General features: G+C 39.2%; 3 protein-coding genes across 6 annotated transcripts in view; all 3 read right to left on the bottom strand.

Moving 5' to 3' along the window:
- Positions 1–2208: 2208 nt before the first annotated feature.
- LOC122063490 lies at positions 2209–9020 on the bottom strand. Of its 2 annotated transcripts, none has more exons than XM_042627190.1 (8): positions 8494–9020; positions 8028–8339; positions 7531–7624; positions 4428–4546; positions 3734–3826; positions 3338–3430; positions 3161–3248; positions 2209–2545 (listed from the first exon to the last, which is right to left on the bottom strand). In XM_042627190.1, exons 2-7 carry the CDS (start codon positions 8337–8339, stop codon positions 3192–3194), a joined length of 768 nt encoding a protein of 255 aa, XP_042483124.1. In that variant the 5' UTR covers positions 8494–9020; the 3' UTR covers positions 2209–2545; positions 3161–3191. The 2 variants fall into 2 exon arrangements, with proteins under 2 accessions (XP_042483124.1, XP_042483123.1); XM_042627189.1 differs by having other exon boundaries at positions 3734–3877; positions 8494–9010.
- A 2349-nt stretch (positions 9021–11369) lies between these two features.
- Positions 11370–19667, bottom strand: LOC122063495 (protein PHYTOCHROME-DEPENDENT LATE-FLOWERING-like). Its single transcript, XM_042627193.1, has 12 exons — positions 19230–19667; positions 18709–18790; positions 18532–18596; positions 17969–18052; positions 17440–17520; positions 16853–17014; positions 16665–16763; positions 15159–16558; positions 14533–14759; positions 14303–14451; positions 13666–13704; positions 11370–13565 (listed from the first exon to the last, which is right to left on the bottom strand). Exons 1-12 carry the CDS (start codon positions 19386–19388, stop codon positions 12090–12092), a joined length of 4023 nt encoding a protein of 1340 aa, XP_042483127.1. The 5' UTR covers positions 19389–19667; the 3' UTR covers positions 11370–12089.
- A 2741-nt stretch (positions 19668–22408) lies between these two features.
- The window catches only part of LOC122063487 (nuclear pore complex protein NUP107), a 65501-nt gene continuing 63636 nt past the window's right edge, over positions 22409–24273 (bottom strand). For all 3 annotated transcript variants that reach the window (XM_042627187.1, XM_042627184.1, XM_042627185.1), the window contains one exon: positions 22409–22619. In XM_042627187.1, the coding sequence (XP_042483121.1) occupies positions 22578–22619 (42 nt within the window). In that variant the 3' untranslated portion in view covers positions 22409–22577. The remainder of the gene's footprint in view (positions 22620–24273) is intronic.

Raw genomic sequence — 24273 nt, 5'->3', positions numbered from 1 at the left:
AAAACGGGTCAAGAATTCGAGACAAACTTAACAGACCTTTCTCTTGTTTTGCTTCTGTACATCGGAGATCATTCAACATCAATCAATCAGGTCAGCTTGAAATCGGAATCTGATTTCTAGTTATATTATTATGGACTCAAATTCTCTAGAATACTATTATTATAAATCATTCGAATTTCCTTTCCCTTCCCCTCGCCCCATAAATTTTAGTTCTGTTATTGAAATACTATTTGTTGAGTGCTTTTGCTATTTCCAATTTAGTTCTCTTTAATTAATATAGTTGATTACCCGTCTCATTGATTACCTGGAAACGTAATCAGATTATATATTTGGTTAATTGTACCCCTCAGAAGGACAGACATTCATGTCTCTTTGATGCCAACGTCTTCTGAGCACTCAGATGAAGGTTCAACCAATTTTGGATTTTGTGGTGAGAGTTATCAAATTCCTCGAACACCTAAATTTCTTTATTTTCTGGATTTCTGAGATACAGTTTGAGTTTTCATATATGTTTGGTGTTTTTTTTTTTTTTTGGGGGGGGGGGGGATATTGTAACTGCTGAAAATGAAAAATACCAATTTCAGTCCTTGCTGCTCCTACACACTGCTATTGTTAGGTTTCTTCAAATTTGGTTCTTCACAAGTTAGTTGTGATCGTATCTCATTAGTTTCCCTTTATTTCTGGTTTAAATTGGTTGAGATCTTGAAGCTTCTATCATCTGGTATTAACTACCTATCTGATCCAGTTAAAAAGAGATTTAGAGTTATATTGTATTCATTTTGGGTGGACTAGATGTACATGAAGCACTGTACTTGTCCAAAAAGCTCACTTATTCTTTTCTTGAGGGTTTGTGTTGTAGAATTTTGGAATTTAAAATAATGAGCAAGAACGTAAAACAACAAACACACACAATGTATGTATGTATGCAGAAGATCGAGAGGATAAAAAGCTGGAAGTCATCGTGTTACAATTTAATTAGTTTCTTTAAAAGACAAGGTGATAGTCACCCTGCGAACTGTACATTTTTCTAGAATTTATCAGGATAGGATTTCTCTCCATAGAGCCTAGGGATCAGAGAGTGATCTCATGATGGGGGTATTATGCGTTGGTTTTCTTTTTCCCCCACCCTGCTATATCGTGGGGAATACTAGTCAGACTGGGTTTCCCTTGCCCATTTTTTAATAAAAGAACTTCAAGAAAATCAATTCTTGATTTTATTTTCTAAGCTTTCAACTGTTTCTGACAATCAATGAAAGTCTGATACCATGCCCGATTTTGGATTTTAAAACCTTGCTCTGCCAAAACCCAACCATGAACTAGCTTCAGTTCAGCCTAATATTTCCTGTCTTGGTTGGGCTCGCTCAACCCGGCCATCCTACCAACACCTTATATTTCTCCTTTCTACACTACACTAGATAATTCTTCCTTCGTATGCATAATTGCTTTCGTCCTCTCTAACAAGAATCATTTAATTGTACACATAAGGTAGAAGAGAACGCTATTTACTGGTGCAAGTACATGTCACGTAGAGCCTTTTTAACATGGGGCAGCGCAGTCTTTGTGTCCAGGTGCAAGTACATGCAAGGACAGCGTTTTTTCTTCCAAAACCATAAACACTCCATAAATGATTAATTGCAACGATTTTCTTTTTTCCAAAAACATAAATACTCCATAAATTATTCTTAAGTCATATGGACATAAACATCATGCATTTACATAATAGAGGACAGTACTTGATTATGTTTTGGTGATTTCAATTTAGTTTCCAAATGAATCGCATAACCAAAATTTCATGGTAGAATCGTGTTTCTAATAGAAATGCAGCGATATACAGATTCACAAGCATCTGATTTCTAAGGATTCAGCCGTTTCTGAGGAACTTGATAATCATCAACGTGAATTTGAGATTGTGAGGCAAAATTATTGCTTTAGTTCCACATTAAATAGGTACAGATTATATTGGTTTTAAAACAAAGTTAGTCATGATATATAAATGTTAGGGAGGATTTTCTAAGCAAGCAGATACAGAGGAACGCAAAAAAGGCGTGAAAGAGCAGTTTCATACATAAGAGGGCAGCGAGGTCATGTCATGTGTGTGTGTGTGTGTGTGAGAGAGAGAGAGAGAGAGAGAGAGAGAGGTGCTAGCTTATCCTCTCCTGGCGGCTCCTAAAAAATAAGACTACAAACATGTTTCAGGAAGACTTATAATTACCAACAAAAAGAATTAAATTATGGTTTTGAACAACACAACAAGAATAAAAATCTTTAGGCAACAGGGTCTTCACAACAAACAGAGACCAAGCAGGAAGAAGACCCACTGGCAGACCATGAGAATATGAAGTATATTCAACCAGGAAAGATCCAAAACCTTTGATTGCTACAAGAGTTGCCAAAGATACAATCCCACTTTGAACCATGACTAAGCAATATTGAGTATGAAGACTATAACTCTCAAAGTTGCGAGTCAAATGGTGATTCTTTGGGCACATTGGCATGCAAATCTCACAGCAGGGTAGGCGTATTGTGATGTATGACCATTGGCATCCTGCTTAAAAGACAGAAAAAATGTCAAAAGAGCCGTTTTATGCGTTTATTATTTTGCTTAATAACAAGTACTACATCACTAAAAGTAGAGAATGATTTTTTTTTTTGGGGGGGGGGGGGGAGGGGGTGGGGTGTGGGGGGAAGCCTCAAAAGTGAGAAAAAGGGATAAAAAAAATACACCCCCATGTCCTTGAGACCATAAGCCACATGATAGTACCCCTCTCAAGGTACACCATGAATAGAACATTCAAATATCCGATTGGAATAAGCTACAAGAGAGAATTTAATCAGATGGACGGTCAGGGTCATACAATGGGTGACTAATGGTTGTGCCGGTCCAAGTATAAAGCCACCAATTGGGATCAGAACCCAGAACTCTTGAGATGCCAACTGGGCATGGATGGCACAAGTAAGGATTGCATGCTCCAATGTGCTGTGAAATTCCCATTTCCCGTAATAATGTGGAGAATTTATGACTTTTCAACTAACATATACATGACATAGATAATATTGATCATCATTGCATTGGCTAATGTATGCTAGGAAACTTTAACTTCATAAAGCATTGTCTAAGGAGGAATCAGTAGGAGTAGGAGCAATTGGGGTCAATGCGAACCTGTATCTCTTGTAATTTGAAGCCTCCTGTTTCATTCTATAGTACCAGATTTTTGACAATGCTGCTCTTGAATTAGGCTTTGGACCCTCTGCACCATTATGGATAACAGAAACCATGTCATACTATGTGAAATAAATTAAGGAAAAACCTAAACGAAAGGTGTAGATATTCTCGAACCTTCACAGAACTTCCAACCTCCTCTAGCTTTTGTAATATCAGTTCCCCTGATGAAGGAAAAGAATCATGCCTAAAAGATTTTGATGGAGACATCTGCAATTAGAAACAAATTGTTACTTATGATGAATCTTGTTTCATAGCTAGCAGAATCAGGGGAAGAAAAAAGGGATTGTTTTACACAAAAAGGACTTGACCAAGACTTCGTAGAGGGACAAATTATCAAAACATAGCATTTTCCCCCCTCAGGCAGTCTAGGCCATTTAACTTTTCTCTTTTTATTTCCATCTGTTCGGGAAAAAGAATAATACACTAGTTACGAAAATGATAGAAAGCTTCCAGAAATGATGTTCACATAAGTTTTTACTTTAACCACACCCAACGAGAAAGTGTCACTACCGGATATGCGATGCATGCACCAACATTGTGGCGTGCCCAAGCTGCGGATGAATAACCAGTCCCAAAATTTTGAAAGTCTTCATTCATGGAAACCTGCCGTGAGAAATTCTCACTCATCATATTTGAAAGCCGTGATAGAACAGCCTGGGATATGACAGGAAACAGTGTAAACAAACAATTACACGAAAAACTGAAAGGGTAAAACGTTTTCTAATATGATACTGCAGGCCACAAACTGAAAGGCAAAATTTTGAATGTCTTCAGTTAGGGCTTTTGGCCAAAAAGGAAGGAGATGTAAAAGATCCAAACCACCCACTACATGGGAGACTCTTCAGATTAGTGCCACAAATACAGTTCTCTTATCGACAACCTTTTCAAAAAGTAGCTCTTCCTGCCATTAGACAAGGGGCTATCGGGCTGAAACTTGCTGAATAGAAAGGGGATTGCATAACAAACACATGCAACTTTTCTTGGTGGCAGATTCATCTGCTACTGCCAAAATCCATTCTTCTCAACAACCTTTTTCTGATCACAGGTTCGAAACTTGGAAACAACCTCTATTGTAAAGCAGGGGGTAAAGCTGCGTACATTTGCCGCTATCAGACTCTGCAGTAGTGCGAGCTGTGCGCACTGGGTTGCAACTGGGTTCAGAGTAAAATTAACAATACAGGAATTAGAGTTTAACTCAGATTACCTTTCTGAAAGCCCTTGGGTCTGCAATTCCTTGGATTTGAACGTCATCACTTGGTGGTCTTCTTACACCAACATTTTCAATTCTAGTAGAATAGACACCAAAAAAGGACTGCAAATATCCTGATAATCATTGGTTTTGTTAGAATTTACAAGTTCAAAGTGGTAAAGAGAACCAAAAAAAGAGCAAAGAAATGCAGAGAAAATGACTCCAAATATTTCTTCATCATGAGCAGAGAAGATATGGTTGTTACAGAAAAAGTAAAATCCTAAAGAAGAAGAACATGCTTGACACGACAAACCTAGGAGGTATATAGGGACTGGTTATTTCCATTCCCTTATTACCAGTTTCGCTGCAGGATTCTGTCTGAAAATGTTTTGTGAACCGAAATGGAATCTAAATCCTTGAACTATTTTAAAAAAAAAAGGAAAAAAAAGCATGTAGTAACTAAAAGCCATTCCCATGGGATATCTAAACATATTGCACATATATTTTGAATAATCATATAATTTATTTATAGTATTGAATATTAACAAAGAGCATGGGCAATTAATCACAAGAAGCTTGTGAATTTGTATATAAACACAAAGCTTTGAGACAGAATATATGGTGAACAACATCTAGAATCAAATATAACCGGTTGAATTGTACTGAATCAAATTTTCTACACAAAACCGGTCACAACCAAAGAAAGTCAGTTCATTAAGTATTGTTAATGGAGTTTAAGCAAGTTGAAAATTTTTCAACACTCTAACTGGTGGTTTTGTTGAAGCAATGGCCAAGACTATGTAGCCTGCTGCAGCTAGCCAGTGGCATGCACAAAGGGCTGAGAACCTGTGCTGCTGCGCAGAACATTCTCCCAACTCTGTCAACATCCATGTTGATGTCCTCCTGCAAGTGCTTCCCAAATCACCCATCTGCTCATCTATGTGGTCCATCTCAAAGGGGATTGTTGAATGCTACCAAGTCTCCTCCTTTATTATTATTATTATTATTATTATTATTATTATTATTAATGTTCAATTTCTTCAACACAATTAAATTTCATTGAAAAAGAGAAAGCAGGAAGTTTAAAAAAAAAAATAGTAAAATAAAAACAGATAGTCCAGAGGACTAAAAGACAAACGGAGGATCAGAAATAGGTAGAGGCCCCAAAAAAGAAAGATGCCAACCCACTGCCCACTTGGCCAATTCATCATAAGCCAGGCATTTTTCTGCTGCTTTTATTTATTTATTTTATCATCTAAAGTTATTGCTCCTGACGAAATCTCAAAGAACGGACTAAGCCATCATCATGGCTGAAACATGGCCAACTAAAGGCCTCTTAAATATCTTCCATTCATTCAGTGTCTACCATTGTGTGAAAATCCTTTTCTGAGTAGCCTACTCTCCCTACTATGAGGTTGCTTTAGCAATGAAGGTTTCAGGCAGCAGTTTGTTTATGCCAACCCTGCAGTGCTGCTGGACCTAAACTGTCCTGCAGCCATGATGGTTGTGTTGTTCAGAAAAAGAACCCAAGAAACGATGGGCATAGGAGCAGGAGGATAGAGCAATGTTGGACAAGGCACGAACCTCTATTGATCAGCCTGTCACTGTTTTCCTTCAGCTCTCTTTGGACCCTAAGATTTCAGATTCATCTGAATGCCATGGGTCCTTCACACCAGATGAACATGTCACAGTCATGTGGGAAACCTTGTGCATTTCTAAAAAGCTCAACAACCTATAAATACACCAAAGGAAGGTCACTTCACTCAACAGCATGAGTTATTTGATGGGAATCATTTTTAGCCCAAAAAAAAGGTACATATTATTCTCTGATCACAATCAGAGACTTGAATTGAAGTCTAATTAAGTGAAGTGCGAACTGGGAGGGCCCTTACATAGTCTCCAAAGTGGTTTTCCCTGGTACTTATCACTTGCAGATTCAGGGGGGTACAACTATACCAAGGGCATGGAATGTCGAAAATCTCAAAAAATATTATCAGTAGATCACATTGAAGTCCCGCACGTCCGGTGTTAGTCTTATATATTTCATGCTTTCAGTACCTTGGTTTTCATATTACATTACTCAATTTCATTCATGGAGCGGATTTGACTCTATTTCGAAGCAATGTATCTGTTACAAGTGCATGCCACCAGCTCGGCATCCTCTAAGACCAAGCCCCAGCTCGGCACTGCCAAGACCAAACCCAGGTTTGGTGCCTTAGATGCTAAGGTCTTGAGGTGCCAAACCTGGGTTTGGTCTTGGCAGTGCTGAGCTGGGGGCTCGGTCTTGGTGCCTTAGGTGCTAAGGGTCTGGTTAATACTTTGAAGGTCAGATTGGACTGGAAACCTCATGTTTTCCACAGAGTAGTGATGGATCTTCAAAATTTTTTTTCAACGTTAACAAGTCTTTGTGACTCTATTTGGTAAAGAGGGATCAAATCAAAAGGTTCTAATTAAGTGGTTTCTTGTAATGGTTTTGGATTCAGGGAGGTTAATACAATTCTTAACTCTTTCTTTAGAAAAGAGAGGTATGGCTGCCAGGGGTAACTTCTATTTTAGTTTTCCTTTTGGAATCCATAGATATAGCACAAGAACACTACATTTAAATCAGGTACTATTTCCTTTAAGCGAAAAAGTTACAAGTTTTTGTCATTAGGAGGTTAGTTATGCATCCGTATATATCCAACCTGGGTCTGTACACAGGTTTGATATTTGATAAGAGAATTGAGTTCAAGCAGTTTTTCTGCAAATTTATTGTACTTGCTGCCCTATTAATTATCAGTTGATATCCTTGTAGAGATATTTAAGGTTTACCATCAAGATAATGTGGGTAAGTTCTTCCCCGCTAATGTTAATTTTTCATGTTCGAAGAACATGCAATCACATTAACTATATCTGGTTTCCCACAACTGTTATTGAGCTATATGGTAAGCATATTCAACCAAGGAGATACAAGGAATACTGGTACCAGAAGGTTCTGTCTAATGATTAACAGTAAAATTCCTACATAGATTTGGGGAGAAAATTTAACAAACATGACAAGGAATTCACAATTAACAGTAAGCTAGCAGTGAGGAAACATTAGTGACTGAAGGGATGTATTGGATAGTTCCACCTTTACCTTGCTCAATTACGACATCAGCGACTGAAGGCAGTAGAACATACTTCTCTTTTTTTAGCACCCCAAAACATGGGAAAGGCACTGGCTTTGTAACCTGAGGGCCAGCAAGGTAAACTGTTAATCAATGAAAGACACTGAAGCAATTTATGCCTTCCAATAATGAAAGTGAAAGCATTCACATCCTTCAAATGTATCAAAGAGAATATAACCATACAAATGAGACAGAGTTAGTTTGGAAAAGAAGTCCCAATGTGGATGCAAACAGCCTCACAACAATTAACAAACAAAACATCGCTGGTTCTCAAGCATCCTGATGCAATGGGTTCACTCCAATAAAATAAATAAAAGAAAGAAAGAACCTAGGGCGAAGCAACACTGAGCTGCAACTTTTGGAAGAAACTCAGACTACGACCAAGAAGAGAAGAAGAAACCTAAGAGAAGGAAAAGGGAAGGTTCACAGATAGATGAAACGTGATTGGTGAATTTCCGGGCTTCACCTTGTAAACAATGGCATTTGGCGTGACATACAGCCTCCTGGACCGAATGTCCTTCCGCAGTATGTATCTTCGAACGGGTATGTATAGCAGCATGAACAACCCAATTCCCCAGGCCAAAATCAGAGGCAGAGAGTAAAGAATCCATAGGGCTGTTTGGTACTTCACATAATTGTCTTCCAACTCCTGGAACGATGCCGAGTATAGAACCGTTTCAACTCCGTGTTCGCTCTCAGTTTCATCATTAGAACCAGAATCCGGCAACAAGCGTCTCTCCAGGAAATCGATTTCCACAACAGAATCTCTGGATCCCATCTGAAGCATAAAAAGAGAAACAGTGAGTGGTAACATTAGCATTCCAAGCAGATAAAGACAAAAAAAAATCACGATTTTGAGATTTCTAATCGCCCTCTTCTGTGTTCGTGCAATTTCTCTCGCGTTAATTTAATGAAGACGTGTAATTAATTACCTGAGCCAGAATATCAGAGATGCAAACTTCTCAGAAATGATCCTTTCGTATTTCACAGATTCCCCCAATGAGTTCAAACTTCTTTTCCTGCTTTTTTCTGTTCTAGTCTTGAATTTGAACCCAAATAAGGATGGGATTTCCAGTCTTCGTCTCTTCGAAGAACAAGCAAGGAAATGGGTTCTGCGTTTTGAACTAACTCAACTCTCATCAAAGTGAGGAAGTATTGTTCGCTAGCTACTCCAACGTCTCCGGTCAACAGTTGAGACTCGAGAGCGCGAGGTCTGCGACTGGTAGGTAGTCAGGGTGAGAATGTTGTCTGTAACCCGATCGTGAGAGTGAATACAACCCGGATTCAGATCCTCTCCCGCACCCGATCCTTTCCAGCCGCTGGGATGTGCAAGACGGTATCTGATGGATGGGATTTTGGGAAGACTCGAGCACAAACCCCCAACACATGAGTATGCACCCTAGGTCTTCCCAGCTATCAGATGTGTGTTGGGACACCAATGGTTGTGAGGACCTAGACATGCACACAAACACATGAACGCAGACCCTTATATCTTCCCAACCATCAGATGCGTACTAGGACACCCAACAGTTGGAGAAGATATGAGTCCATTTTTTTCCCCTATTCTCTCCTGTTTTCTCTTAATCTCTCCTCATTGGTCTCTCTTTGAACCTGTCATTGGTCTCTCTTTGAACCTGTGCTAAAGTGGAAAACTACATGATTACCTACTATTGGGTTTCCCTTAACCAAATTACCCAAACTAAATTTGAGTTTACAAAATTACCCACTTTTGAGTTTGGGTTTACCAAACTACTCGAAACAGTTTTCAACCCTCACTTTAATATGTTTTTTGACATTTTTACCCCTGCCTCCACCTTACTTCAAGCAACACCTCCTATCCTTGCTTCCCCGCTTTAGCCCCCGGTGGACTGGGATATTCCGACAGGATTGCAAGATGAGGAAGCAACAGAGAGCCCCAAATCACCAAGATCTCCGGTGGAGTGTTATGCATGCACATAGGTTGGGGTCCGGCCTTCCACTTGACAAGCAGCAACTGAGTCCACCGGCCTGAGTGGAAAGCCAATGATGGGTCATCCCTGCTCTCCGATCAAAAACCATGGAAGAGCCTCGGGGTCAAAATCAAAGCGGAAGGAATAAAGGGGTGCTGGTTGGATTTCAGCAGTGTGAAGAAGAAGAAGAAGAAAAAGAAGAAGAAGAATGAGAAAGTTGCAGGCGGTGGCTGCTATTTAGTAGTTGCAACAACAGGGAAAGAAAAGGAAGAGAAAGGGTTCGGCCAAGGAGGGAGGAAGAATGGAGGGGGCGGTTGAGTTTCATGGTGCAGCGTTGCTGGCCGCCATGGCTTTCCTTTTTCTTCGTGAGGACGATGTCGTTGGGGTGGAGCCATGGAGGTAGTGAATGACGGGATGAAGAGGAAAGGGCATAAATTTTAAAAATGAAATTTGGATGATAGTGGAGTACTATTTTGGGTATTTTTGTAATACCCAAACTCAATTTGAGTAGTTCTGTTAACCTAATCATTGGTTGGATAATTTTGTAAGTTAAAACCCAATTTTGAGTAATCTAGTAATTTTCCCTAAAAGTTATAGGGTCCATGGACAAAGCTACATGCCCTAATTGAGAACTTTTATTCAAGGGAAAATATTGTTGTCATCAAGTTGTTGGAAAATAAGTTGTAATTTTTTATTTTATTTTTTTAATGAGGGTAAAGCCTGTGATTTCATAATTGTGCTAAAAAAGTGTATTGGACAATAATATCTTTCGATAATGAAATAATGATGGATCACTTTCAAATCATTTTGAAAATCCTATTGCACCCCTACCTTAAACAAATTTTGGGAATAAGACCAAGGCTCATGGGAGTCAATTAAATATGTGACATTTTGGTTTAATCATGCTTGATATTTAATTGAATATGTTACATTTTGGATTAATCTCATATATATTTCACCAAAAAAAAAAAAATCAGATATTCTAAATGAATGGCTCCTTTACAATTCGCACACCCTCTCTCAATGGCTACAAGCTTCCTTCTAGCTTTGCTACGTAGCTATTTTGTTGTTTGTTACATGGGCAACAGTTTTTCTGGGTGCACCACTCTCATGAATCTAGACAAAGTGCTTATATTAGTTTTTTCAGCCTAGGATGAGAAGCTTGCCTTTAAGGATGCATTTTGCACATGGGTCCGTGCTTAATTATGCTGTCATCCGTGCGTGGTGAGCTAAATAGGATATTTATGGTGAAGAAAATACACTTATTGGGACATGTGACGAGGAGTTTTGGATTAAAAGAACAACCCTCTCTGGTTGGAAGATCATTTCCTCCAGATGCAGGCCAAGAAAAGGGAAAGCGAGATCAGAAATAGAAAGAGGATTTGTCAAAATGGAGGAAGGGAAGTGGTTCCACTGAACTACAGAAAATCTGATTTCACTTGCACAGTTCACAGGCTCAAAGCCCAGCCATTTGCTGAAGCATCTGAGTTGAGGCCTTTCTGTAATATATGAAAATAGAAAAGCTAAATTATGATATTCATGCCATTTCCGGGAATCAAATATTGCACAAGCACATAGTTAAAATGATGTTTTTTCTTCAGGCATGATTGATGGCATGCACCTGTAATGGAGATGGAAGCTGAATCTGAACCATCGAAATGGCCAGTCTTGGCTTTCTTATGGTTATGTTCAGGCTGAACAGTGGCATAGCCAGAGCCATAATTTTCCCAATCAACTGCAAATTTTTTTGACAAAACAAACTCGTTTAAGGTCTTGTGATATCATTTTTGTTTACATTCAATTTGGGTTTTAGCTATTTGTCGAGCTAAATTTTGTGACTAATAGGCAAATGTCTGAAATTTCAGAAAATATGGTGGGATTTGCCTTGGATTTTATAGAGACATTGTTCAATTTGAAGTCATTACAATTTAGAAATCGATATCAATTATACGACTCCCTCTAATCTGTCTGTCACATGCAGTTAATTATACAATATGCGCTGGAAACCAAAATTTCTTACATGCTGATCTATTGATGATTGATTCACCTTGAATATATGAGGAAAACCTATGACTGCTGCAATTTTTTTCCACATGAAAATCAGGTGTCACCGCATACCAGTGAGACTGTAATCCAGTTTCGTGTATTGAATTCACGTCAACATGGAGAAATGGCGCCCTGCGCCCTGTCCAAATGTTCTTCATTGAGCTTTTGCATAATGGACAGTGGCAGTGGGCAAGAGAGTGGCACTTCCTTCACTTCCTGATTTCCCTTTTAGCTAACCATCATGTTTTGGCGGCAACACACATCAGTTTGGCTCTACTGTCTTTCTATCCAGAAAAAAGTAATGTACTCAGCATCCTGGTCCACATCTTAGCTCATCTGCCATTTCTAGTAGTTGCCTCGGGCATCTTTACATTGGATCCAACCAGTGATGAGATCCTATCAACAAGAAGGCAGAGGATAGTCCCACAAAAATGTACACTTCTGTCTCTTTGCTCAACCATTGAAAGTCTCCAGTGCAGAGGCCTCCATAAAGTAATAGAATCCAGGCTATAAGACTTTTTGCCTTGTACAGTCTATACGTTACTAACAGAATTGCTCTTGTTCACACCTTGCAGCTCCATAGGAGAGCTTGTGATGCTACCAACCGAACCAAGGGTCTGTGAGCTCAACTGTGGGCTTGCCGGACCAGTATTGCCAGTACCCATTGGCTGCAGTGCCCCTGAGCTCAACTGTTGTGGGCTCATTGGAATTTGTTGGTTTATTTGTTGCGGGCTCATCTGAGGTTGTGGTGATTGGCTCATTTGTTGCTGAATTGACATGGCTACTGGAGAACCCACCTGTGGAGGTGAAGCAACTGCTTGCAGTGGAGAACTAATTTGCTGCTGTTGCTGCTGCTGGAACTGACGTAACTGTAATTGTTGTAACTGTAATTGTTGCTGCTGCTGCTGCTGCTGTTGCTGTTGCTGCAGCTGTTGCTGGTTCACATAGAAATTAGTACCAGGAATCATCTTAGGTGGACCCATCGATGCCATTGGTGTACGCTGCAAAGAGTTAATGGTGGCCCGGTTAAGTGTCTGTCCTAGCATCGACAGATCAGCAGAGCCGGGTTGCATTTGCCCAGTTCCTGGCATCCCAGATATGCCTGCCTGAGGTCCTCCCAACATCCCTGCTCTACTCTGCACCATCCTAAGCTTTGCCATGGCAGTAGCTTGTGCATGAGACAGTGCACCAGAACGGAGTTGCTGGTTTATAGCATTGCTGATATTGGAAACCTGGGTCAGATTCATTGGATTTTGACCTATGTTACCCATGCTAGACATGGGTCCCATTGGAGATGAAATTGCAGAACCACCTATTCCCCTAACTCCACCGATGCCCATGACATTGGCTAGGCCTCCAAGGTTATTCCCCATGTTCCCCATACCCATAGCTGTTCCCAGTCCCATCATCATTTTCCTCTGAATTTGTGGTGGCTGTTGCTGTTGCTGCGGTTGTTGCTGCTGCTGTGGCTGTTGCTGTTGCAATTGTTGTTGCTGCTGCTGTAACAGCTGAAGTGGGAAATGGGAGGACTTATTAAGCGTTTGGCCAGCCATCTGCATGCTCGAGTTCTGCCCAAGAGCATTTAGGTGAGAAAGTGGACTTGTTGGAAGCATCAAATGTGATCTCTGTATCTGGGCATGCTGTTGTTGCATGAAAGAGTGCTGATTTTGCTGCTGTTGTTGAAGCGAGTGTTGCGGATCCAACTGCTGTGGCCTGGCAGGAACTGCAACCCCTGGCAAGAATCCCTGAGAGGCCTGAGGGTTTCCTGGTGCGAGAATCCGTGTACTGGTTACATGATTCTGAGAAGAGTTCAAAGAGCCAGTCCCACTGTTAGTTGGTGTAGGCACTGGATTGGATGGCTGACCTGAAACTTGTTCTGGATATTGCTGCATCTCAGCAGCTGCACCATCAGGAGTTCCACTAGTGGTAGATTGACAATAGGGAGCAACAACACAAGTTGGTTTTGGTTGGAGTTGATCTTCAGTAAGTTGATACCCATCACGAATCATCTATATAAAGGAATAACAAAGTTAAAGACAATGTAAAGAAAACCAGAAATTACAGAAAATTATCACTTTGAAATTCCTAATTTGCATTGAAAAAACTTACCAGTGAACAAAATTGCGAAGCAAGCAAGTCTGCATAATTCTGATACGATGAATTGCATGAGAAATATCAATCAGAAGTTTTGAATTAATAGGAGGAAAAGGGGGGGGGGGCTTAAAGAAAACAAGGCAGGTTATGAGTACAGAGAAACATTTCTTTTGTAAACTGGGGATTTAAAAACGCACTATACTTTCCGATACTCGCCAGGCCATCTAATGAACTTTCACATCAGCTGACCACTCATGCACCACACCACAGCGAACATATGATGATGTATCAGTAACTTAGCTCATTCTTTACACTGCTGGTGAATCATTGGCAATCCAAAAGATCACCATTCACAAGATTACTATGGGATACTAATTGGTTTGGTTTTGGTCCAAATACTGTAGTTTTTAAGGTTGATGAGAAGTTTAGCTCATTCTTTACACTGCTGGTGAATCATTCGCAATACAAAAGATCACCATTCACAAGATTACTATGAGTTACTATTTGGTTTGGTTATGGTCCAAATACTGTAGTTTATAAGGTTGATGAGAAGTTCCATCCACACATTGAACCACAAATATGGGAAAGTATGGATGTAACATAATACTGAACAAAATAACAGAATTTCTCCAGCTGAATGATAGGTACCCACAGTATTCGGCAACGTAGGCAGATAATCCTCGGCAGCCAGCAGATCACCATCATCTATATCCCCATAATACATTGCTACTGTACCACCATTTGGCTTCTCTGACATGATTAGTCTACTCCGTGTGTTGGGAACAATAGGATCAACATTTCCTGAGGAGGCAAATCCAGAAGCATCAAGCAACTCAAAGTGAACTACTTGCAAAATGAGCCAGGTTATTTTGAAACACTAACCTTGAAATCTACGCTCTGTCTGTAAGAAAGTTAGAACTCGTGTTTTGCAGATATTCATGCTACCACCTATTAGTGACTTTGACAATGGTCTCACACATGCTGTATCCTTGAGATCCTCATTATTTACATGGGAGAGACAAAATGAGAGCTGTTGAGTTGAATACGTCATGGGTTTCCTTACAGTGGGGTAGTCATCCACCTTATTCTTTTTGCAGCCGAGTTGATGCCTGAAAGGGTAAAACTTCAAGGATGACATAAATGGTAATAAATGGTGTTACAGAAGTTTTTTCACAGTAATTCAAGGTAGGATGAGAGGATGGAACAAGACAATTTAGTGGTTCCATATGGAATGCATGCAGATTGCAGGGTGGTTCGTCGTAGCTAGGACATATTCAAGGCCAAAGATTTTCCAGGTGGCATGATCCTAACAGACCAATCTAAACTCTTGAATGATCACATTGTCATCTGAATTATGAACATACAGATCTCGCTAGAACTAAAAACATGATTGGAGTAAGCCACCAGAAGGATGGGTATCAGCCAAAAACAATTCCATTCCAAAAGTAAACCATGCCAATATAAAATTATTTAAGTCAGAGCTCCAATGCAAGTGATTAGAAAGATACCTCATAGTCACAGCTTCAATCTTTGAAAACCTCTCAAGCATAATTTGACCAGCCGAAGGTCGGTTTCCAACTGAAGGGCTTTTATCATTCAGTGGAACACTAATATTACTCACACTAGCAGGAGACCCAACCCCACTCATGGCTGGTGCTTTGGATAGGGAATTTGATTTTCGCTTCACAGGCATTTGGGCCTGGTGTTGCTGTTGCATGGACTCATTTGGACTTGATGTAGATGATGGAGCTCCTCCAACTGTGGAACCTGAAAGGGCAGTTGTTTTTTCCTTCGTTAGTGATTTAAAAGCAGCAGTTGTGGCAACGGCACCAAATTGGGGTCCTAAGGAACCGCTTGAAAATTCCCCAGACTTAGAGGATGCTGGAGATTGAATCAGAGCTCCTGTAGAAACTCTAGGACTTTGTACTGTTTTCCTCTTCTGTAGTTGGTCTTCCTTTCTTGGATCCTTCTCAACAAGCATATTATGCCACTGATTCTGAGGGAAGTGGGACCTCATAAAGGGATGCTGTGGAAGCCTTTGTGGAAGTCGCAACTGCTGTGCATCCAGCTGGTTTGCCTCTGTTTCTACCTTGTGAGAGTTATTTTTATTCCTATCAAAATCTGGCTTGTCCAATTTATCTGTCTCAATCCGCTCTTCTTTAACACCAAATCTTATTCCCTGCTGCTCCATATAGAATGAAGAAGCCATGGCCTCCTGATTTGGAACTCCATCAAGCACCTGAGAAGGATATTTTTGAGCCCCAGTACTGGCATATTGGATACCTCGGGCCTCTGACTGTTGCTGCAACATTGTACTCTTCCAGTGTATATCTGTTCCATGGTGGCTATCAAACTTTTGACCCAATTGCTGCTGCTGAATACCATCAGGAACAACTGGAGTTTGCCTAGCTCTTTTAGTGACATTGGACAAGGGTGTCAGTTGGGTATTTTCGTTTTCCCTCTTTCCATGAAAAGAGGAGGCACCAGAGTTTATAGAATCAGCATATGTAATCATCGAATCCTGCCCACCAGATGGTGCATCTGATGAACTCACAACGGTCCCTGCCCCAAAATCTTGCATATTTCTAGGGTACCCAATCCCCAATTGATATTTGAGCTGATGGGATGCCAAAGGCGATGCTAGTGCAGAAGCATCAGGTCTAATGCTTTTAGGTCTGAAGGCTAAAGCACTGCTTGAGACACTATTTTGGACAGTGATATTCTCATTGATTTGCTGAGAGTTTGCATCATTTGTCATGGTTTCAGAGTCCCCAGACCTGAAATTTGTGTTTTCAGGCACCCTAGCAATGCAGACTTTCTTCCCATGGCTTTGATTATTTGACAGGACAGTCACATCTGGAATCTGCCTCAATCCCCTCTTTCGTGCACCGGACAAACCAAAATTGAGCTACATATAAAGTTCGACAACAGGTGCTGATCAAAAAAACTTCACTATAGACACAGATTCGGTCTCTACCACCTTAGTTCACATACACAAGGATTAGACTCCATACCGTATTTGGAATTGGGTTAGCACATAGTCTATCTAACATTGGAGTAGGATCTAGACATAGTTTCGGCTGCAGAGCTTTCAATATCCGAGACTCTACCTCCTACAACACAGTAAAAATCATACATGAATTCATGTTCCAGAGACAAGATATAAATTTAAGTGCATGATAACAGAAGAAGGAATACAGACCATTAAATCACCATACGTCCAAGAATCATCTGAGATCAAGGGAATATCCTTCACAACATTCTCTAAAGACATCTTAAGCCGTACTATATTAACAATGGGTGATCCATCGACAGACGAAACATTATCTCCCGGTTTAGATGCACAGTTCCGATAGTCCCGTACCTGCCAAAACACCAAAAGACCAAAACTTAAAATTCGAATAAATAAAGTAATCACATGGTCACAACAATTTGGACTCCTGAAACCTTTCAGACAATGAAAAATGATGTGACGGGTACAGAAAGATGAATGCATAATAGCATAGTATGACAAATTAGTTAGGTTATGTTTGCCTGAAGAGCATCCACAATGAACAACCAAAATGAAGTCTTCAAGACACTTTCAGCTCCATCTGGTTCAAGTAAAGGGAAGGGAAGGGAAATACAAATGGTTTAGAAAAGAAAAAGGAAACTTTTGTAATCATTTCCCAACATTCGGTCGCCATAATGTTCCAAGTATTCAGCACATCTATGGTAAATTATGGCATATAATTATTTTATATAGACAAACCAAAAGAAAAATAGCCCAAACTCAACTTTATGTCTCACCTCACAGACAAGTGTCCCGTCAAAATACTTGCTCGGTAAGTCATCTAGAATATCACCAGGCAATCGACCTGACTCAATTCCCTACAGATAATATAGAATTATGAACAGATGAAAGTAAACAATAAGCATGATGAAACCTAAACATGGAGAAAATTGTAAGACAATAAGAGTATCAACAATGAAACCTTCAGTAAGGTCCTGAAAATAAAACAGAAAATAACACACATAAAATTAGTACAATGAAACTGACTCTTGAGAAGCCTAGGACTTTTGTCCTCCTTTCTTCTGTGGCAGGTTCTAGGCCATGGTCCAGACCTGATAGTTCCACAAATTAAATGGCCTCTGAATAACTTCAGACACCCAGTTGTCAGTAATTTTCCTGATTAATGATGGTTCAAATCACACATACACCAAATGTATATGCCAAGAAAGGCAATAATTGGAACTTCCACAATCCCAATTATAAATCTAGAGTAAATGCAAGACATATCACCTAAATTTATATGAAGTAAAGAAATTTGATACTCACAGAGAAAAGAGCCTCAGATGTCCTATCATATGGATGCAACAACTTGGGAACATCTTGAAGTGAAGCCAGACGAATTGTCCCCTTCTGAAACAGAATTTTCAACATTCAAAAGAGTATCAGATCAGCAAGGTTTTAAAACCGGGATCAGGCAACAGGACCAGCCACCATCGATTCTGATTTAATTGGCCGGAGATAATATGGAATCGTTCACAAACCTAGATACTGGAACAGGTGGGGAAAGGCATAGAAGTCCTTAGATCTCTCATTTTCTAAGCGTTTGATTCAACTATCTGGTAGACTAGCTACAAGAGGTTGGTTTCAATAATTTCCTGTACTTTTTCCGATTCCAGGAAGGAGATAATGGCCTAAAATTGAGATCTAAAGGGTGTCATAGCCTATCCCAATTTCATTCACCAGAATAAGTCAGTTGATTCCACCATTTCCAATCCAAATTTTAAAACCATGCAGACCAGTAACTGGAATACTGTATTATAATTTTCTTAACATCATTCTACTGATAGTCCTTTGTTTGAGTTTAGAAATTAAAAGTCATGCCGGCATACATCTGAAGATTTTGCTACAGAATATCCATTTGGGTAGAGGTTCAATGTGAAGGATACTTCTTCCCCTGCCACAAAAAGAAACATTAAATAACTATCAGATCAGAAATTCAGAAGTATCTATTAAAATTGATCGTTTTATTTGGGGTTTGGGGGGGGGGGGGGGAGTTGAGAGGGAACCTGATGAACTTAAGTCTCCTCCAGGACTCAAGGATGAACCAGTTATACCAGCAGCTTCCTCATCCACTTCAATGGAATCAGCCTAGATGGATGATGGTTCAAAGTATTAGGGCTGGGGCAGATTTAAGAAATTTACATCCATGGGCAGCCTAATAGAGCTGTCCAATTAAAACACTTATACAAAAGAGCAAACTTGGGTTTCTTAGGACTTTGTGTGATCAATTGCAAAGCCTCTTGGAACTGCATTGACGGGCAGCGAAGGGGAATCCACCCACCCACCCACACACACACACACACACACAAACAGATGTCCCTATTTCAAATTAGTCTTCACCAATTCGAACAGAATGAAGGGTCTCACAAGTTTCAATAATCCACATCATAAAGCAGCGGAAAGAAGAATTACTATTAACTTCATTCAGCTCCAGCCCGTGATAAACAATCAGATTCAAAACTACCATTTATAAATCAAACTTAGCCACAAAGTAAGAACCTGAAGAAGTATAAAAATGGAATAGTACCTCTGGTTTCCGACTGGTAGTCGAATTCGATTCATGTCCGACGAGAGTCCCAGAATTCTCCTTCGAATTCTGGTTCTCTTCGTCCAGAAAATCCTCGGATTGAAAAGGTTTGGGGCGAAACCGGGTACCCGTTTTTGCTACCTTGAACGAGACCCCCATCTCAGGTTATGTCCGGTTAACGTCTTGAGGACAGCCACAGAGAGAGAGTGAGAGTTGCAGAAACCCTAAGGAGACAGAAAGAAACGGTCCTCTCAAAAAGAAGAAGTAATGTGGGGGAGAGAGAGAGAAAGAAATCTCGGGGCCCAGTTACAGGTATTATAGAATCAAAAAACTACTCTTCGCTTGCAGAGAGCATTGTGCAGAGCAACATGGTAATTAATCCTTTTTCTGTTTCGCCAAAAAATAAAAGGGGAAATACGAATAAAATAGGTACATCCTCCATAATCATATAAATGCAATTATCTTTCAATAGAAAAATCCATAGAAAAATGTTCCAGATGTAGAAACAATCTGAAAATTATAACCATCGGATGTCTGAGAAATAATGTACATTAGTCAGGTCTCAAATTTCATATTGAGATCTTTATAAAAAAAAAAATCATATTGAAACTGAATGTTGAATCCTGATTCTCTCCAATTCTTATTCGTGCAATTCTTGTCCAATTTTTCGTGTGCACGTGACATTTGCATATTTTCAAAATCTAATAGATATCATTCCTCTTAGTAGCGGAGATGAGAATGCTAAGACGAATGTGTGGCAAGACTAAGAGAGATAGAGTAAGGAATAATTATATAAGAAATGAGTTGGAGATTACACCAATCCAGGACAAGCTCTGCGAGAACCGGTTGAGATGGTATGGCCATGCGCAATGGAGACTTGTAGATGCTCCTCTAAGGAAGATTGAGCAGATTCATTTGGAAGGAGCCAAAAGAGGAAGGGGTAGGCCTAAAATGACTATTAATGAAGTGGTGAGAAAAGACATGCATATGATGGGGCTTGATTCTAGTATGACTATAGATAGAGTTTTGTGGAAGACTAGGATCCGGGTAGCAGACTCTGTGTAAGGAATGTTCTTGTGATGCATCTTGGATTTCTACCTTATTGGCTTCTCTTAATCCCTTTTCACTTATTTTCACTTATTTTCACTTATTTCTTTACTTCTTGATTCTCATTTTCATATCGGATCCATGTAGCCAAACCCATTTAGTTGGGGTAAGGTTATGTTTGTTGTTGTTGTTATAACCCCTTAAATGTCATAAAACTTTTACAATCGTTCAATTTTAAAAATGTACAGGTGTCATGTGGACATAGAGAATAGCACAAGAATTATACAATTAGGAATTGAAGTAAATCTAAATCCTTTAATGTTTCCTGTCATACGTAGGTAAGCATTACCCTTTTGCGTAGGAAAACTACAATTTAGGGTTTTATTTTTCCTCTTTGGTTATGAAAAGACATTTAACGAGAAACACTCATGGATCGAGTATGGCACATCTCCAATTCCATGGATTAAAATTGGGCCAAACTTTCATACATGTTAGACAGTGCCTTCCTGACCAAAGAATTAGTCAAAACTAGGGGTGCCAATCCCAAGCCCTCACCGGTTGGACCGATTGGGCCCGATCATTTAAAGATTGACCCTATCCAAACCGATTATTAAACGTGATGGACTCAAGCCAGGCCCGTTTATAAATATGTAGTACACGGTGCATGGGGTAAGACAAGACCCGACTTGTTTACAAACCCAACACATTTAGCCCGACTATTTACATTTATAGTTTGCCTCTTTTTTTTGATAGAACAGGGTAAGACAGGACCCGACTCGTTTACAAGCCCGACATGTCTAGCCTGACTATTTATATTTTTATTTTGCCTTTTTTTTTTTATAATTGATTGTAATTAAGTGTAATATCTTTTTTTGAATTGTCGAACATTTAATAAAATGTATTAAAAATTCTTAAATCCAAGAGAAATAAAGACCATATAAGGTTTTGTTTTTTATATTATCCAATTAAGGCCCGATTAAGATTTAAGATGAAAAAGGGGAAAATACTGAAATGTAGGAGGACAAAACTCTATGAACACTAGCCTAGTTTAGTAATGGTAGCTTCATCTTGAAGAGCTAGCACCCAAGAGGGGAGGTTGTAGGATCAAACCTTGTCATATGCAAGTAAATATAATAGACTAGGAGTAGGTGATCATTACCCATACTATTGCCCAACAGGCTGGCCCGCCCTTAAAATTTCTTAGTGCAATAAGTCAATGGTTGTAAACTAAACTTGTAAGTTTGAAATCATAATATCAGTGGTCAGTTTGGGCGGTCGTTGTTGTGTTCTGATGTTTCTTATATTTTCTTTTTTCTCCTATATATTAATTATACTGCTTTCCTCTTTAAAAAAAAAAAAAAAAAAAAAAAATCAGTTGCCCAAAGGGTAACACATGTCGCTAAGGAGGGCAATTTAACCTGTTTTGTTGAAGACGATGTAGCTGTGGTTTGTTGACTACTCTTTTAAGGATCTATTCGTTTTTAGTGACAAGGGTACTATTTTATATTGCATCCAATTAACTATTGGGCAAAAAATAGTCCCTAGCTGTCTGGTGTAAAACTTGTATTCTTAAATTTTACCGCCAGAGAAACTCTATACCTAAATCTTGGCAGAAATTTATCACTGCCAAAGTGAGAAATTGCACCAATGAGAGGATGGGAAACAAATTCATTGGATAAGAGATCCACATTTTGTCAATGAGAATGTTAGGATAAGCCTCAGATAAGACTCACGAATCATTGTGTGAGGGATTGGGAGGAATCCCTAGTTACTTGTTTTCTTTACTTCCCTTGTCCATTTTATATGAAAAGTCAAAACAGAACCTTAATTATAACTCCCACAGCTAGTCATATGATCATTGACATCCTCTCACATTTTCTCTCCTCCTTGACCAGGTGGGTGTCCTTGTATATGAACCGCGAGACATCTCCCACCCATGCCCTCATTGGCTTGTCATGGGGGATTGCATTAATGCATTCCATACTGCTGGCTTCGCAATACCCTGCCCAATTAAGATTACACCACTTAACGTGCCAAAAAAAAGCCTTATTTCAGTTCTTCAAGCCTTGAACCACTATCAGCATTCCCACTCCACCCCCTCACCCCCCCCCCCAAAAAGTATAAATGAAAAGTTTAAGGCACTAACAAAACCAATTATATTATATCATTAAAAAAATTAAAAACAAAAACTAATTATATACTGCCCTTGGCCTTATCCCTTTAGTTACAAAACTGGCTTTCACAATCTTCAATTCCAAATCCAAAATGCTGCCAGCATGTCTAGAAGATATTGTATTTTGCTTATATGCACTTCATAAGCAAGGGCGACTTCTTGGGGATGCTCTACAGAAAAAAGTTAAAAGATGTGTTAGCCAAATATATATTTTGCCTCATCTGAATAAATTTCACTTGCTTCATGACATTAAAAATATATCGTAAGTCTCATAGATTCAGGAACAAAATTTTGTACGTTGACAAACAAATGGAGACACATTTATTCTCACAGGTTCAGCATCATATTTAATTTGTAGGTTAACTAACAAAAGAATGCACACACGCACATGCACATCCACATATATGCTTGCATCAGTGAAATGCATGTTCGAATCTACATGATACATATCAACATTCAAAAGTAAAATTAAAATAAAAGAGTGAATCGTTCCTACCACTCGCTTGCCTTTTTTTACAAAAGAAATAATATGGGAAATAAGAAAACTATCAAATGGTGAGCCTACCATATCTAGTAAACATATACGCATGCCACATTGGATGAATTCCAACACACAAAAATGAACAAACTAGATAATAACATAATCTTCTAGCAAATAATTACATAATCATGGAATCTCATTTCATAAGCTATAACTCTAGCATACTCCATCTCTTACCCACCCCCAACCCAACCCCCAAAAAAAATGTTTTTCATTTCAGAAATTGATTAAATAAAAAAAATTCATGGTCCTACCAAGTCTCCAACCATCAGATAGGAAATCAACTAAACCCACATTTCAATGTATTTAAACTAGTGCTCCCTGAAACTCAATCCAACCGTTGGCAGACTCACAGCACCTGCTCAATTTGTTTCTTGATTTGCTACCCTCTAGTTAATAGCATAGCATAGTAGTACATGATGCACAGATGGCTAGGCTAAATGGTTGTGTTCATGCTAAGCATTTGAGTTTGCAGATAGGCGAGCACTCTGGCAACCAGGGAATACGTCGTCTTTTATCATCTCTTCGGAGGACTTGAACTCATCCGAAAAGGTCTCTTAACAGTATAATATGGGGGTCCACAGTTCTCTATTATGTGACGTTGGTTTCTTTTCAGGCAGAGGAAGCCACCACAATGTTCTGAGGCAGCTAACGTATGAATCCTGCATCTTTGTTTCAAATATAAGTATAGAGATCCTTTTGCACTAAAAGAAAAGGCACAACAAATTTAGGTTTAGAACTCGTCTAACTAATCAAGTGCTACCCCTAGCAACAAGAATACGACAAAGCACAAGATACAACAAAGACAATAACTACAAAGGATCTATTTGTCAAAAACAATAGCATCTATACAAGTTACTAGATAAGATTAAATACCTTACCTCGAAAAAAAAAAAAAAAAGGGGTGAATCCATAAGCTATAGAGTTGAGAGAGTCAAATATCAAGTATGCAAATGGAGAAAGACCAACTGAGAAAACTGGGTTACGAGTTACGGCCAAATGCCTTGGCTAGAGATTTTAGTATTGGATGCTAGCTATTGAATGATTGTGAAACAAAGTTGTGTAAGTTTATTTCTTATTTGTAGTTTAATATGTATGAAGCTTTTTAAATAAATTGTGGGAACAATCAACGATAAAAGTATCGGTACCGGTCGCTGTATCGGTTGGATAAATTTAAGATACGTATTGGAAAATATTGTATCATATCATAATGTATCATAAATACACTAAAGATATGCACATAAATGGACATGATTCAACATATTTATACACTTTTGCATTTA

This window comes from Macadamia integrifolia, unplaced genomic scaffold (genome assembly GCF_013358625.1).
Source record: "Macadamia integrifolia cultivar HAES 741 unplaced genomic scaffold, SCU_Mint_v3 scaffold134, whole genome shotgun sequence".
NCBI lineage: Eukaryota > Viridiplantae > Streptophyta > Magnoliopsida > Proteales > Proteaceae > Macadamia > Macadamia integrifolia.
This window is presented reverse-complemented; position numbering and strand designations above follow the sequence as displayed.

Coding starts and splice junctions, on each gene's coding strand:
- LOC122063490 (XM_042627189.1), bottom strand. CDS start 8,339: ATGGGATCCAGAGATTCTGTTGTGGAAATCGATTTCCTGGAGAGACGC. Junction 3,878..4,427: donor ACCCAAGGGCTTTCAGAAAG/GTAATCTGAGTT, acceptor GTCATATCCCAG/GCTGTTCTATCACGGCTTTC. Junction 3,431..3,733: donor GTGCATGCATCGCATATCCG/GTAGTGACACTT, acceptor TTCTAATTGCAG/ATGTCTCCATCAAAATCTTT.
- LOC122063495 (XM_042627193.1), bottom strand. CDS start 19,388: ATGGGGGTCTCGTTCAAGGTAGCAAAAACGGGTACCCGGTTTCGCCCC. Junction 16,764..16,852: donor GGACGTATGGTGATTTAATG/GTCTGTATTCCT, acceptor ACTGTGTTGTAG/GAGGTAGAGTCTCGGATATT. Junction 16,559..16,664: donor CTAACCCAATTCCAAATACG/GTATGGAGTCTA, acceptor CTTTATATGTAG/CTCAATTTTGGTTTGTCCGG.